We start from the raw sequence: 16,614 nt of genomic DNA, 5'->3' as shown, positions 1-16,614 counted from the left end.
CCAATTATGTGCTTTAAACAGTTTCTAAATTTCCTAATCTTTTGTTCGTCGTTTGAGCAGAACAGCTGTTTTAGGGCTGGGCAAGCCCTAATCAATAACAAGTCCTTTCTTCTCCCTCCAAGTGGCTGCTTGGCTTTGGGAAATTCCCAGTGAATTATTAACACCAGAATAGCGTGTCAGTTATGTTTATAAATATATTCTTTTTGCTTCCGGATGGTGGAATAGCAGTGAGTCAGAGAAGCAAGTAGATGAGTCTTTGCTTAATAAATATTCAGTGATGAATGGAGCAAGATTATCAGTACCTTTAATCAGGGTTTTCCAAACAGCATCCAATGGCCGTGACTTTAGGTAACCATCCAGGTTGAATCAGATTTGACCTACTGACTCAGAGATGGGAAGCTCTCATTTCTAATTCAGTACTAGGTTTGTACTAGATAAGAACTTTACTGATATCTGAAGTCTGACAATTTCTCTTCCTGTTTTTCCTTGGTAATGATATTAATGGTATACAGATGTAAAAGATGTCTAATAGCATAGAATTAGACAAATCAGGCTGTGAGTTTGTGAAATTAAAATGGAAAAGAATTTAGAAAATACTAGTGAAAGTACCATCACTTTACATCTTGCCTTAATATTTGTTGCCTAATACTTGTTAAAACTTTCCCATAAACTATTTTATTTACATTTTCAACAATCCTACAGGATACATGGGCAGATGCTATCCTCATTTTACAGACAGAAAGGAAGGCTCAAACAGAATTGAATTTTTACCTATAGAAATATTATTACAACAAAGGTAGAAAAAATAATGTAGTTCAATTCTCTGCCAGTACATAGGCATAATAAAACTATTTGTATGCTTATAATTTATATACATTTATACAGATTTCCTATTATACTACAATTTGAAAAACAGATGCTGCTCTGGGATAAGTTTTCCCTTTAATTTGTTTTTCAGAAATCTTGTCCTCTAAGCAACTGATGAAAATATGACAAGCATTTTGAATTATCCTTTCTAAAGACTAATGTTCTACAAATAATACGAATACTCAACACATTAGTTCTAGTAAATGTTTTTAAATTTCATTTTGTAAAAAATTCTCCATCAGATGGCTTACTCATCATCTTCTGAGATAATTAAATACGAATGTTGGAGTGATATGAAATTGGATTATGATGGCAATTTGAGAGTTCATTTGGGTCATAATAGGAAATCTTTCTGTAGTGACTATTTTCTTTAACATATGTTTAAAACAAACACACACAAGTGATACATAAATACATATATATAGTTTTTCTTACCCTGAAATACATACATGTGTGTGTACCCTGTGTATGTATGCATACATACATGTATTTGCATATATATTTCATGGTAAGAAAAATTATGTATATCAGGAGATCCTACAGTTTATACTGTTTAAACCTATAAGCAAAAGAATATCAGAAGGGAAGAAAAAAATTTGACCTTATATTGAACTCAGCAGTTCTGAATTAAGTGTTCAGAATAAACCTTTCCTAATAGCCTCTTATCCTTTCATCCAAAACAAATAACTTACAGTGAATAAGAAGGAAAGTCTATTAACTTTATTAATTTTTAAAAGTTCCCTGAAAATTTTCTAGAGAAAGGTGAGATTCTAATTTTGGGAATTGGAGTGGGAGTGTAGAGAAGTGGCGAAGAAGGGTGGGCAAATCTTTGGTTCTTATTTGTAGGCTACTTTTTTTTTTTTAAATGAAGTTACTTATACCTTTATTCACTTGGGAAAATCATTTTGGGAGAAGGTAACAGCACTATAAAAAGTTACTCATCCAGTCATGAATTACTTTTAAAGCTGCAAGATGTATGTTTTTATACAAGCTTCCTTAGTTTCAACTCATACATTTATCATTCATTTACTCAGTAATTAGCAATTATATAATGCATACCTAAGAGTTGCCAGGGGTTGGCCTGGATCTTGGGAATGCAAAAATGAGGAGCGCATGGGAGTTGACAGCATATGGGGGAGACAAACAAGAGTGAAAAATGATGAAGTGCTTCCTTAGAGAGAGATCTCTATGAACTTTTCATTGCTAATTTTATTTACCAAATTAGTATACAACAGGCTTGCAAAATTCAATACAGTTTTACAGTAGGATTAACAGCAAGTTCACTAAAACTTTTCCATGAGTGAGTGAAACTATTCTGTGAATGTATCTTTTTTTGGATATATAGTTGTCTTTTGTTTGTACGTTCTGATTTTTTTGTTGATGGAAAGAAAAGAAAGTCCTTAATATAGTGGCTCTTCTGTCCTGGATGTATGCATTCAAACTCATTCCTGGGGTTTCCTGGGCTGTGTTGTTTTTTCTGTAGGTAGGGCCTTATCCTGAGATAACACACCTCTTGACGGTCTCGCTAAATTAGTAAAGCCAATGCCAAAACAAGTCATCAATACTTTATCTCTGCCTTTGAGTTCTTCACAACAGGGCTTTGTTTTTTATTTTAAACACAATCTGGAAAAAGCTCTTCAAAAGCCTCAAAAAGTCTATGGTCAGGGAAAGATAGCAGGCCTAGCAGGACTTTGGGGCATAAGCAGCCTCTAGGGTCAGGCTCTGGTTTAGTAGAAGCCACACATGCACCTGTATAGACTCCTTCCAGCAGCAGCTTGGCACAGTTTCTGCTGAGATGCTCTGGAGCACTGCTGCCCCCTGGCCCTGAGGGTTGAAGGCCAGTTCAGCACTGAGGAAGGTTCTTTCCATGGTCTCAGCAAAAAGTGATAGCCCAAAGCCCAGAGACTTCCTAGGGTTGGCCCCTTTCACATGGTCTGCATAAATAAAGTAAGAAGTTGTTGAAGATGCTTCTTAAAGAGTACCACAATTTAGTCACTTATCTAAGATGACACATCTGTGGAGAATACTTTTCCTGCAATACTTTTGATTTATCTAGGATCTGTGAGCTGAATAGGTCTCAAAACCTTCCTTACAAGACGAAAGAAAAATACTTTGTCATCTCTAGGAGGCATCCCCATTGCAGTCTTTAGCTCAAAGAATTCACCATCAATCTCAAACTGTTTCAGTAGAGGGCTGTAGTCATAAAGAGCCAAGAAAAGAAGGCTTTGGAGATAACAGCCACTACTGTGATGGACACTCCAGTTGTGTTCTATAAACTCACCACACGAAGGCCTAGTTGATAATAAAAGAGTGCACTAATTTGGTTTATTTCCATTCGAGAACCAATAGTTGTTTTGTCCACCAGCCTTATGACGTTGGCTTCAGAATCTCTTAGGTCTGGGTTTTTTGGACCTTGATAGGATGGACAGATTGATGCAAGAAGTTGCAGCCCACATAGCTGAAGAAGTACATCTGGATTGTCCTGTGGGTGCCACGGAGGTACTGTACCGACATTTAGGGTACTGGAGATGATGGAAGTAGCTATGGCTTTTAGCTCTCTCTTGCAGCCTTTTTCAAAGAATAAACTTAAAACAGAATAGCAGTATGGCACTTTGCAATTACTGAAAGTAGACTTTTTTTTTAAAATTCAAAAATGTACAGAAACCTCGTATTGGATTGTGGTTAAAATTAAAAATTCATTGCTATCATCAGTTATTTAATCATTAGATCTTATAACTTACAGCAGCTATCTAGTTCTTATAGGGAAATGTCCCCTTCATTTAGTAGTTAACACATAAATATTTGTTAATTATTGAGAACTATTAATTTTGCTGGAGGCACAATTATACACTTTTAACCACTAGACCTTCCTATTTAAAGACTCAAGCTTTACCTATAAAATCTTATTGTGTATTTGCCAATTTTTCCTCAATAAAGTTTTTTTTTTTAGAAAAGTATTAGTCAAGAACAACCTAACAAGACAATATGTAGTATAATGGAGTACTGAAAAAGCACGATTCCCTGGCATCTGCATTCATTTTACAAAGGATAAGAATGGAAAGAAAATCTTCCAATCACCAATCCTTGTCTTTAGAAAACATGCATTTTATTATAAACAGTTCTTTCTACAATCAGCTACTAATTGATCTGGAGGGTCTCTATGCCAGATGCCACTGTTGCCATCCATCCCCATAATTCTTTTCATCGGGTAAAACTAAAATTCCATACCCATTAAACAATAACTCTCCATTTCCCCTCGCCCTAGCCCCTGGCAACTACCATTCTACTTTCTGTCTTTATGATTCTGACTATTCTATGTACTTCATATAAATGGAGTCATATGGTTTGGCCTTTTTGTGAGTAGCTTATTTCACTTTGCACACTATCCTCAAGATTCATCCATGTTGCAGCATATTGCAAAATTTCCTTCCTTTTTAGAAGTTGAATAATATTCCATTGTACGTATATACACCATTTTGCTCATCCATTCATCCCTTGATGGATGGGTTGCTTCTATATCTTAGTTCCTGTGAATAATGCTGGTGTTATAAACATGGGTGTAGAAATATCTCTTCAAAACCATTCTTTCAAGTCTTTTAATACCCTGAAGTAGTGTTACTAGATCATACGATAATTCTATTTTTAATTTTTGGTCACTGTTTTCCACAGCAGCTTTACCATTTTATATTCCAACCAAGAGTGCATAAGGGTTCCAATTTCTCCACATCGTCACCAACACTTGTTGTTTTATGTTTTTTAACAGTAACATCCTAAGAGGTGTGAGGTGGCATCTTACTATACTTTTGCAATTCTCTATTGATTAGTGATGTTGAGCATCTTTTCATTCTTGCTTATTGGACATTTATATATCTTCTTTAGAGAAATATCTATTCATCAATAGATATCAATTCAAATATCTATTTGCTCATTTTGGAATTAGGCTGTTTGTATTTTTGTTGTTGAGTTTTAGGAGTTCTCTATATATTCTGGATATTAATCTCTTATCAGATATATGATTTGCAAATATTTTCTCCCATTCTGTGGGTTGCCTTTTTACTCTGTTGATGATGTCTTTTTATGCACAATTTTTTAAAATTTTCATTAAGCGCATTTTGTCTAATTTTTCTTTTATTACCTGTGTCTTTGGTGTCATATCCAATAAATCATTGCCAAACCCAATGTCATAAAGTTTTTGTCCTATTTCTTTCTAAGATTTGTATTGCTTTCGGTCTTATATTTAGGCCCTTGATCCAGGTTGAGTGACTTTTTGTGTACAGTGTTAGGTAAAGGTTCGGCATCACTCTTTTGCTTGTGTACATCCAGTTTTCCTAGAACCATTTGTTGAAAAGACTATCCTTTCCCAGCTGAATCAGGCAAGGCACTCTGATGATCAAAACTCATTTGACCATATATGTGAGGGTTATTTCCGGGCTCTCTATACTATTCCCTTGGCCTATATATCTGTCTTTATGCCAACACCACAGTATTTTGATTATTGTAGTTTTTTAGTAAGTTTTTAAGCCAGGAAGTTTTTTCAAGATTGTTTTGTTTTTTTGGGGGGGTCCCATGAGATTCCATATGAAATTTAGAATGGGTTTTTCTATTTCTGCAAAAAATAGTCATCGGGATTTTGATAGGGATTGCACTGAATCTGTAGATTGCTTTGGGTACTATTGTCATTTTAACAATATTACGTCTTATAATCCATGAGCATGGGACGTGTTTTCATTTATTTATGTCTCCTTTCACTTCTTTCAGTAACGATTTGTAGTTTTCATTTACAAAATCTTTTACTAACTCTTTCACTAACTTAACTTAGGGTTAAGTTAATTCCTAAGTATTTTTCTTTTTGAGGCTATTGTAAATGGAACTGTTTTTGTAATTCCTTTTTAGATTGTTCATTGTTTGTATATAGAAATGCAAATGATCTATGTGTGTGTTGACTTTGTATCCTTCCACTTGGCTAAATTTATTTGTTAGTTCTAACAGGATTTTTGTGTGTGTGTGTGGACTATTTAGGGTTTTCTGAATATAAAATTATGTCATCTGCAAGCAGAATAATATTACTACTTGCTTTCCAATTTGGATGACTTTTATTTCTTTTTCTTGCCTAATTGCTCTGGCTAGAACTTTCAGTCCTAAAGAAGTGAAAGAAGACATTAATAAATGAAAACACGTCCCATGCTCATGGATTATAAGATTTAATATTGTTAAAATGACAATAGTACCCAAAGCAATCTACAGATTCAATGAAAAGAAAAGATGAAAAGAAACGGTAAAAAATGAGCATCCTTGCCTTGTTCCTGATCTTAGAGGTAAAGCTTTCAGTCTTTCAGCATTCAACACATCAAAGGGTGTTGAATTTTGTCAAATGCTTTTTCTGTATCAACTGAGATGATCATGAGTTTTTCCCTTCATTCTGTTGATGTGGCACATTACATTGATTGATTTTTGTATGTGAACCATCCTTGCATTCCAAGAATAACCGCTACTTGGTCATAGAGTATAATCCTTTCAATATGGTGCTGAATTCTGTTTGCTAGTATTTTGCTGAGGATTTCTGCACCAATGTTCATAAGGGATATTGGTTTAAAGTAATCTTTTCTTATAGTATTTTTGGCTTTGGTATCAGGGTAATGTTGGTTTCATAGAATGAGTTAGGAAGTGTTCTGACCTCTTTAATTTTTTTGAAGTTTGACTAAGATTAGTATTAGCTCTTTAAATGCTTGGTAGCATTTACTAGAGAAAAGTTTTTCTTTTTTGGGAGATTTTTGATCCCTGACTCAATTTTCTTTCTAGTTAAAGATCTATTCAGATTTTCTATTTCTTCATGGTTTGATATTGGCAGGTTTTATGTTTCTAGGAATTTGTCCATTTCATCTAGGTTATCAAATTTGTTGGTGTACAATTGTTCATAGTATGCTCTTATAAACCTTTTTATTTCAGTAGAATCAGTAGGAATGTCCCCACTTTTATTTCTGATTTTAGCAATTTTAGTCTTTTCTCATTTTCCTCTAGTCCATCAAGCTAAAGGTTTGTCAGTTTTGTTGGTCTTTTTGAATAACCAACTTTTTGTTTCATTGATTATCTCTATTGACTTTCTATTCTCTATTTCATTTATCTCTGCTCTGATCTTTATTACTTCCTTCCTTCTATTAGCTTTAGGTTTAGTTTGTTCTTCTTTTTCTAGATCCTTAAGGTATAAGGTTGGTTTGTTGATTTGAGATCTTTATTTTTTAACGTAAGCATTGTTAGCTATAAATTTCCTCCTTAGCACTGCTTTTGCTGTGTCCTATAACTTTTAGTATGCTATGTTGTTTTCATTTGACTCTAAAATATTTTCTAATTTTCCTTGTAATTTTTTTCTCTGATGCACTGGTTGTTTAAAAGTGTATTGATTAATTTTCCATAATTTTGTGAATTTTCCAGTCTTCCTTTTGTTACTGATTTCTAACTTCATTCCACTGTAATCCTAGAAGACATTTTGCATGAGATACATCTTTTAAAATCTACCAGGACTTAATTCGTGACCTAACATGTGGTCCATCTTGGAAAATGTCTCATGTGCACTTGAGGAAAATGTGTATTCTACTGTTGTTGAATAGTGTTCTGTGTATGTATTTTAGATCTAGTTGGTTTACTGTGTTAAGTCTTATTTCTTTACTTATCTTTTGTCTGATTGTTCTATCCATTATTTTCAGCATGGTATTGAAGTCTCCAGCTATTATTATAGAACTATCTATTTCTCCCTTCAAATCTGTCAGCTTTTGCTTCATACATTTTGATGATCTTTCATTAGGTACATGAATGTTTATAACTGTTTTATCTTCTTGCTGTATTGAAACTTTTGTTAATATAGAACATCCCTCTTTGTCTCTCATAACCTTTTTGATCTGAAGTCTATTTTATCTGATAATTAATATAGACAACCCTGTTCTCTTTTGGTTACTATATGCATAGAATAGCTTTTGCTATCCTTTCCCTTTCAACTTGGTTGTGTCTTTGGATCTCAGATGAGTCCCTTATAGTTGGGTCATGTGTTTTTATCCCTTATGCCAATCTCTGTCTTTTGACTGAAGAGTTTAAAGGATTAATTTACATTTAAAGTAATTACTGATAAGGGACTCATTTTTCTTATTGTGCTATTTATTTTACATATGCCTTAAAGCTTTTTTGTCCCTTATTTCCTGCATTACTGTCCTCTTTTGGTTGAGTTTTTGTAGTGAAATGTTTAAATTCCTTTCTCATTTTCTTTTGTATATCTTCTATAGCTTATTTCTTTTACTTTATTTTTTTACTGAAGTGTAGTTGACTTACAATGTTAGTTTCAGGGGTACAGCAAAGTGGTTCAGTTACACACACACACACACACACACACATTCAGATTCTTTTCTGTTATAGCTTATTACAAGAAATTGAATATAGTTCCCTGTGCTTCTAAGTCAATTTCTTTGTGGTTACCATGGTATCACATTTAACAAACTATAGTTATAACACTCTAAATTCGATTTATACCAGGTTAGCTTCAATAACATACAAAAACTCTGTTCCTTTAAAGCTCTGTCTCCACTCCTTTCAGTTGCTGATGTCACAGCATATTTATTCATTGTGTGTCCCAAAACATAAACTAATAATTATTTTAAATGCATTAGTCTCTTAAATCATGCAGAAAACAAGATCTGGAGTTAGAAACCAAAGTTACAGTCACATTAGCTTTTACATGAATAATTATTTTTTATTGTTGTTTAAATGTATTAGTCTCTTAAATCATGTAGAAGACAAAAAGTGCAGTTAGAAACCAATGTACAATAATACTACCTTTTATAATTTCCCATGTATATACCTTTATAGAGATCTTTATTTCTCCATACGTCTTTGAGTTACTAAGTAAGCCTGGTGTCCTTTCATTTCACCTTGCAGGATGCTCTTGCATATTTCCTGCAGGGCAGGTCTAGTGGTCGCAGATTCCCTCAGCTTTTATTTATCTGGAATACCTTAATTCCTCTTTCACTTTTGAAGGGCAGTTTTCAGATATAGGATTATAGGATTCTTGATTCACCTTTTTTTTTCTTTTAGCACTTTGAATATATTGGCCAACTATCTTCTAATCTCCAAAGTTTCTGATAGGAAATCTGATAATCTACTTGGGGATCCCCTGTATGTAATGATGCACTTCTTTCTTGATTCTTTCAAGATTCTTTGTCTTTTTTTTTTTTTAAACATTTTCTTTCTTTGTCTTTTGAAAGTTTGATTATAATGTGTCTCAGTGTGGGTCTCTTTGAGTTCATCTTGGAGTTTGTAGAGCTTCTTGGATATTTATATTTATGTCTTCTGCCAAATTTGGGAAGTTTTCAGCCATTATTTTTTAAAATATTCTCTCTGCCTCTTTCTCTTTCCTCCTTCTGGGACTCCCATGATGCATCTGTTGGTCCTCTTCATGATGTCCCATAAGTCACTGAGGCTCTGCTTCTTTTTCTTCAGTCTTGTTTCTTTCTGTTCCTCAGACTCGATAATTTCCATTGTCTTATCTTCAAGTTTAATGATCCTTCCTCCTGCCTGCTCAAACCTGCCTTTGAATCTATCTAGTAAATTTTTCATCTTAGTTATTGTACTTTTTAGCTCCAGAAGTTCTTTTTTGGTTTCTTTTTAGGTTTTCTCTTTATTGATATTTCCATTTTATCCACACATTGTTTTCTTAACTTCCTCCACATTTTCCTTAATTCTTTGATTATCTTTAAGATAGCTATTTTAAAGTCTCTGTATACCTGCAATTAGGTCTTTTTATTTTTTTCTTCTGAATGGGTCATATTTTACTGTTTCTATGTATGCCTTGTGATTTTTTGTTGAACACAGGACATTTCAATCTAATGATGTGGTAACTTTGGAAATCAGATTCTCCACTGTCCTCAGGGTTTACTGTTTTTTGTTACTGTTTTTGTTTTTGATTGTCGCAGGCTATCTCTCTGCCAAGGATCAGTCTGAGATGTAAACATAAGATCTTTTCTGAGCCTTTCCCTAGGCATGTGTCAAAACATACTAATTTCTCCCTTAAAAGAAGCGGTTTTTCAAGTCCTTGTCTTTATTGTCTAGCTCTTGAAAGGTGGAAAAAAAAAAAGTGAAGGGGGAGGAAAAAAGGGTGCCAGCTCTTCAAATCCCTAAAAGTCACTTCAGCAGGGGAGAGAAGGGCTTGCAACAATGGGAGGGGGTTGTGCAACAATACTGGCTACCTACTTCTTTGTCTACACCTCTGTGATCAGAAGCAGCACTCAGCTATCATATCACAGATCCTTAATATCTGGGGGATAGGGTCCTTTTTACCCACCCCACCTTCCATAAGTTGTGTGCAAGCTGCTCCAGGAATACATGCACAGCTGCCTGTCATGTGGCTGAGGGTGAGGGATGGATAGCTGCTAAGAGCTAGGAGCTGAAACTGGCCACAATTTACCCTCCAAATCTTCCCCTGGAAGCTGCAAGCCTTGAACAGACTCCAGAGTTCCAAAATAGTCGACATTAGACAGATTTCTGCCAGTGCAATTGTTGTCTAGGTGGAGAGACAGATTGCTGGTGCTTCCTACTCCACTATCTTCCCAGAATCCTCTCCCAGCAGTGATAGGTATTTCATATTTTATTAGTCTCTGGATTTTTATAATGTAAGAAAACAACTTTTCAAAAACTTAGTTTGGCAAAGTCAAGAATTGAGAGGAAACTACTTTTGATTTTTTTTTTTAATACCATACAGAATAACATTTAGGGGAAAAAAGTAAAATTATTTACTTAGCTTTAAAAGACATATTTAATTTCATTATGGCTGTAATAATTAGTTTGCTTTTCAAATCAGATTTAAGAGGAATGCCTGCTGTAGTTACCAGAAGCAGAACATCTCAGATAAATACAAAATAAGAGAGTCTGGGAATACATCCCTCAGAAACAAAGAATACTTTCAGTGAAATGAAAATTCTAACTCCTGTTGAGTGGCTAGGAAAAGAGCCTTTCAAAGTGTGCACTTACCAATTTAAAGGATCTACTCCAAACAGTGGCAGGACTCAAGAGGATGAGAGGATAGCTCACTACACCTCCTGGTGGCCACAACAAAATGTGTATAAACAGCTGAAAGTTCTCTGGATCAGAAGAGTAAGCCACACGGCGGCGGGAGGTAGAGATTCAGACTTCAGAAAGGCCAACAGCAGGAGATGTATATCTTCACTGTCATCAGTTAGCACGGGTTTTTAACACATGGAAAGGTCTAGTTTTGTAAATCAATCAATCAATCACGCACATATTCTAAGTTCAATAAATATTAGGCTCAATATCACTAATTATCAGAGAAATGCAAATCAAAACTACAATGAGGTATCACCTCACACCAGTCAGAATGGCCATCATTCAAAAATCCACAAATGACAAATGCTGGAGAGGCTGTGGAGAAAAGGGAACCCTCCTTCACTGCTGGTGGGAATGCAGTTTGGTGCAGCCACTGTGGAAAACAGTATGGAGATTCCTCAAAAGACTAGGAATAGACTTACCATATGACCCAGGAATCCCACTCCTGGGCATATATCCAGAAGGAACCCTACTTCAGGATGATACCTGCACCCCAATGTTCATAGCAGCATTCTTTACAATAGCCAAGACATGGAAACAGCCTAAATATCCATCAACAGATGACTGGATAAAGAAGATGTGGTATATTATACAATGGAACACTACTCAGCCATAAAAACCGACAACATAATGCCATTTGCAGCAACGTGGATGCTCCTGGAGAATGTCATTCTAAGTGAAGTAAGCCAGAAAGAGAAAGAAAAATACCATATGAGATCGCTCATATGTGGAATCTAAAAAACAAAAAAAAAAACCAAACAAACAAACAAACAAAAAACCCAAAGCGTAAATACAGGACAGAAATAGACTCATAGACATAGAATATAGACTTGTGGTTGCCAGGGAGGTGGAGGGTGGGAAGGGATAGACTGGGATTTCAAAACTGTAGAATAGATAAACAAGATTATACTGTATAGCACAGGGAAATATACACAAAATCTTATGGTAGCTCACAGAGAAAAAAATGTGACAATGAGTGTGTATATGTCCATGTATGACTGAAAAATTGTGAACACTGGAATTTGATACAACATTGTAAAATGATTATAAATCAATAAAAATGTTAAAAAAAAAAAAAGAAACAGACTCACAGACATAGAATACAAACTTGTGGTTGCCAAGGGGGCAGGGGGTGGGAAGAGATAGACTGGGATTTCAAAATTGTAGAATAGATAAACAAGATTATACTGTATAGCACAGGGAAATATATACAAGATCTTATGGTAGCTCACAGAGAAAAAAATGTGACAATGAATATATATGTTCATGTATAACTGAAAAATTGTGCTCTGCACTGGAATTTGACACAATATTGTAAAATGATTATAAATCAATAAAAAAATGTTAAAGAAAAATAAATATTAGGCTTCTCCATGAAATATTAATATCAGCATTCTATTTCTTAAAACAGTTTTGAGGTGCAGGCTACAAAAAGCTGAGATTGCCAAGAAGGGAGGGTTAAAGGCAATTCTGGTGAGAGCTCAGAAAGAAAAGAGGAAAGTCCTACATCTCCTTAGAGAATATAAATAATAATGAACAGAATGTTGGTAGAAATATGGGTGGTAAAGGCCATTCTGATGAGGTCTCAGACAGAAATGAGGAACATGTTATTGGATAACAGAGAAAAGGCAATACTTGTTATAAAGTAACAATGAACTAGGCTGAACTGTGTTCATGTTCTAGTGTCTTATGGAAAATAGAACTTCTGACTGATGAAACTGGATATTTAGCTCAGGAGATTTTTAAGCAAAGAATTGAATGAGTGGCTTAGTTCTTCCTGGGAGCTTATAATAAAGTACAGGAGAGAAATGAATTAAAGAAGGAATTGTTAAGTAAAAAAGAAACAGAAGTCAAAGATTTGAAAATTCTCAGCCTGTCCATATTGCAAAAAAATGAGAAAGCATGTTTAAAAGAGAATGCAAAGGGTGTGGTGACCAACCATTTAGTAAGGAGATCAATGTGGGTGTCAATCACAGACCTATTCAGCAATCTCAACAGAAGCCAGAAATAGAGATGGGATTACACCAGCAGAAATACTGCCATCTGGGACTTAAGGAAGCAAAGAAAATGAGACAGAATGAAGGGAGGTACAAACATGAATTACCCTTCAAGAAAAGGGAAAAGGGAACCCCCAAAAGATTCAGAGATCATCGGAGCTGCTACTCTCACCATGCCTAGAGTGCAAGGGCCGACAGGTAAGGATGCCTCTACTTTGGTTTCAATGGGAGGCACCATCACCCAGCAGAGTGCCATGTAGGTGGGCCCTTGCAGAACACTGCATGGATGGTGCTCCAAAGGAGCCAAAGGTACCGGGTGCTCAGCTGAGCCCTGGGGATGACACTACCACTCCAGAGGGATCTGACAGCAGGACCACTGCCCCACTGGGTTCAGAAGGCATAGCATCTAACCAAAGAGGATTATTCTTGAGACTTAAGAGCTAATGGAATTTGCCTCACTAAGTTTTGAACTTGGGAGCTGTCACGTTTTCTTTCTTTCTTTCCTATTTCTCCCTTTTGGAAAGGGAATGTCTACCTTATGCCTGTACTACCACTGTATTTTAAAGTGCATCATTTATCTGATCCCACAGGTTCATAGCTGAAGAGGAATTCTACCTCAAGCCTCACCCATCTCTTATATTTAGGCGAGACTATGTACCTTAGAGTTGATGCTAGAATGAGTTACTACTTTGGGGCTGTTGGGATGGAATGAATATATTTTGTATGTGGGAAGGATATGAATTTTGGGAGCCAAAGGTGAAATGTTATGGATTGAATGTTTATGTGCCCCCCAAATCTGTATGTTGAAGCCCTAATGTCCAATGTAATGGTATTTGGAGATGGGCGCCTTTGGGAGATAATCAGGGTTAGATGATATTATGAGGGTTTGACCCCCATTAGGATTAGTGTACATATAAGAAGAGGAAGAGGCCAGAGCACCCTCTCTCTTATAGCCATGTGAGGACACAGCAAGAAGGCATCTGCCTCCAAGCCAGGAAGACTGTTTTCAACAGGAACCAAATCTGCCAGCACATTGATCTTGGACTCCCAGCCTCCAGAACTATGGGAAATAAATTTCTGTTGTTTAAACTACTCAGTCTATGGTATTTTTTATAGTAGCCCAAGCTGACTAAGACAGGTTGTTTGCTTTATTGTTGCTGAGTTGTAAGAGTCCTTTATAGATTCTGGATATTAACCCCTTATTAGCTACATGATTTGCAAATATCTTCTCCCATTCTGTGGGTTGCCTTTTCACTCTGTTGATTGTGTCCTTTGATGCACAGAAGGTTTAAACTTTTATGTAGTCTAATTTATCCATTTTGTTGTTGTTGTTGCCTGTGAACATTGATTTTTAAAGGCATTAATAGTTTGGGCTAAGTATACTAAAAGATTACTTTTAACTCATGGCTTTCCCAATAAATGACATTTGGCTAAAATAAGAGACTAATACATCTTTTTTATTATCTGGACTTGGCATTAGTTTCAATGGTATGCTGCTTACTATTCAATTCCCTACTACAAACCACAGTTGACCCCAAAAACTGATAAGTACAGGCACGCTCAATGAAAAGATGTTAACTCAATGGTGGTTTATTCCATGCTAAGTGATGGAGAATGCCAGAACCATCTGTAGCAGCCAAACACAAAAATCAACCTCATGCATACCATCTGAGTACAAGAGGCATTCAACTGACACTTAAGAGAAGTTACTTTACTTAGAGTCCGAATAAAGCAATTAGATTTAGAAATGGCCTGGAAACACACTGAATGTAAGAAATTACACAAGCTAGAAAGTTTGGTTTTTTAAAATGGGTGCTACTAGGTTTTTCTTCACTTCTTATTTCTATAAATGATCCCTTTCTTGTGAATACAAGAAGCCTACAAAAATCCTCTGCTAATCGCAGTAATGATTTATTGCCAACAACTTTAATAATAGGGACTGTTATGGTTCTTAATGGCTTGACAATTCAGTGCTGGTGAATAAGAGAACAGGCCTGCATTGCCTCATCATTATGTAATTTTGGGGCACAATTATCCTAGTAGATGCCAAGTCAGTACATAAAGAAATTAACTCAGAGATCTTTAAATCTGGCCTACAGGAAAATTTAAGAACCCTTGGGAATCCTTTTTCATTCTAATGGGAATAAGGTTATGATGCCTCTGGTAAGCATTCAGCTAAAATTTCTTCTAGGTTTCTATTTCTTAGCCCTACACAAAAGAATGACACTTCACTGTCAGATCTTCCCTAAGAGACAGTGAGAAATTAATCTTTGAGCCTAAATTTTTGTGATAAGACAGGAAAAATATTGCCAATAATCTCTACTGACTACTGATGAAAACGATTTTTTTTTTTGTGGGGGGAGGTAATTAGGTTTAATTATTTATTTATTTTTAGAGGAGGTGCTGGGGATTGAACCCAGGACTTCATGCATGCTAAGCATGTGTTCTACCACTTGAGCTATGGCCTCCCCCTGAAAAGGAACTATTTTTATCGTAAGTTGTGGTTTATAAGAGTGAAGTACACATCAACAAATGCCTGACAATTTATCATGAAGGAAGCATCCCCTTCAGCCTGAACCATCTAGGATAGCTCATGTGATTGGGTTCAGAGGACACAAGTTTGGTAACACTTAAATGACCATCTAGAACTTATCAGGACAACCTCTTGAGGGAGGGAGTTGATTTAAAAAATCTTTTTAAAGACGATAACAGAAATGTTACTATATACTTCCTAGATGGCTCTCATAACTTTCTTCTTTTAATGGCAGCAGGTTCTGGTATCCTTATAACATGTCCACTATTTCGTGAGAAGGAGGAAAAACGTTTTATTGTATTTGAAAAGATTGGGTAAGTTACTCAGTATATCATTTGTATTTAGGAAGTGAAACATTAACCAATCTGTAAAAACTGCCAAAACCTATCAAAATGAATGGCAAACATAAGTACAAAACTGAAGGCTGAAATGTTTGTTAGTGGATATTTTCCTAAAAAGTAACGAAATTTTGCTTTTTACTACCCAAGATAGTTCCAGAGACTTGGGTCAAAGCTGGGCCAATACTAGCCTTTCTGCATTGAAAGAAAGAAAGAAAGAAAGAAAGAAAGAAAGAAAGAAAGAAAGAAAGAAAGAAAGACAGACAGACAGACAGACAGAAAGAAAGCAAGCGAGCAAGCGAGCAAGAGAGAAAGAAAGAAAGAAAGAAAGAAAGAAAGAAAGAAAGAAAGAAAGAAAGAAGTCTACCATTAAATTAAGTTAAATTATTTATTGAAGTATAATTGACATACATTATAGTAGATTTAGGTGTACAACATAATGAAATCTACCATTTAAAATCTTTCTGAGCCAGTAACTGGATTCTTAAAGCAATTTTATTTTGAGAGACCAATTAAGCATCTCAGAAAGCCAGGATAAACTAATCTGACAAGACTGAGAAATAATTAGAGAGAAAACACGAACTATAAAAATGCTATAGGAAGTAATAAACAAACATACCTCCTGGGCTGTGACCGGCATTCCTCCTCCCCACTGTCTGCCTCCTGTATAGACAGGAAAATGAGAAAAAATAATTTAAAACCTGAGGTCTCACATTACAGTATCAACAATGCAATTTTACTACACTTTACATGTAATAATGTCTCACTGATGCTGTGT

The 16,614-nt window shown here is 35.4% G+C and overlaps 1 protein-coding gene and 1 pseudogene across 3 annotated transcripts in view; both read right to left on the bottom strand.

Moving 5' to 3' along the window:
- SSH2 (slingshot protein phosphatase 2) overlaps positions 1 to 16,614 on the bottom strand; it is a 215,607-nt gene that overhangs the window by 110,622 nt on the left and 88,371 nt on the right. For all 3 annotated transcript variants that reach the window (XM_031468469.2, XM_031468468.2, XM_031468470.2), the window contains one exon: positions 16,456 to 16,499. In XM_031468469.2, coding sequence (XP_031324329.1) covers positions 16,456 to 16,499 — 44 coding nt within the window. The remainder of the gene's footprint in view (positions 1 to 16,455; positions 16,500 to 16,614) is intronic.
- LOC116157763 (RNA 3'-terminal phosphate cyclase-like protein) lies at positions 1,636 to 3,732 on the bottom strand (annotated as a pseudogene).

Source organism: Camelus dromedarius, chromosome 16, assembly GCF_036321535.1.
Source record: "Camelus dromedarius isolate mCamDro1 chromosome 16, mCamDro1.pat, whole genome shotgun sequence".
Lineage (NCBI taxonomy): Eukaryota > Metazoa > Chordata > Mammalia > Artiodactyla > Camelidae > Camelus > Camelus dromedarius.
Note: the sequence above shows the minus strand (reverse complement) of the source record. Positions and strands in the feature narration are given on the sequence as shown.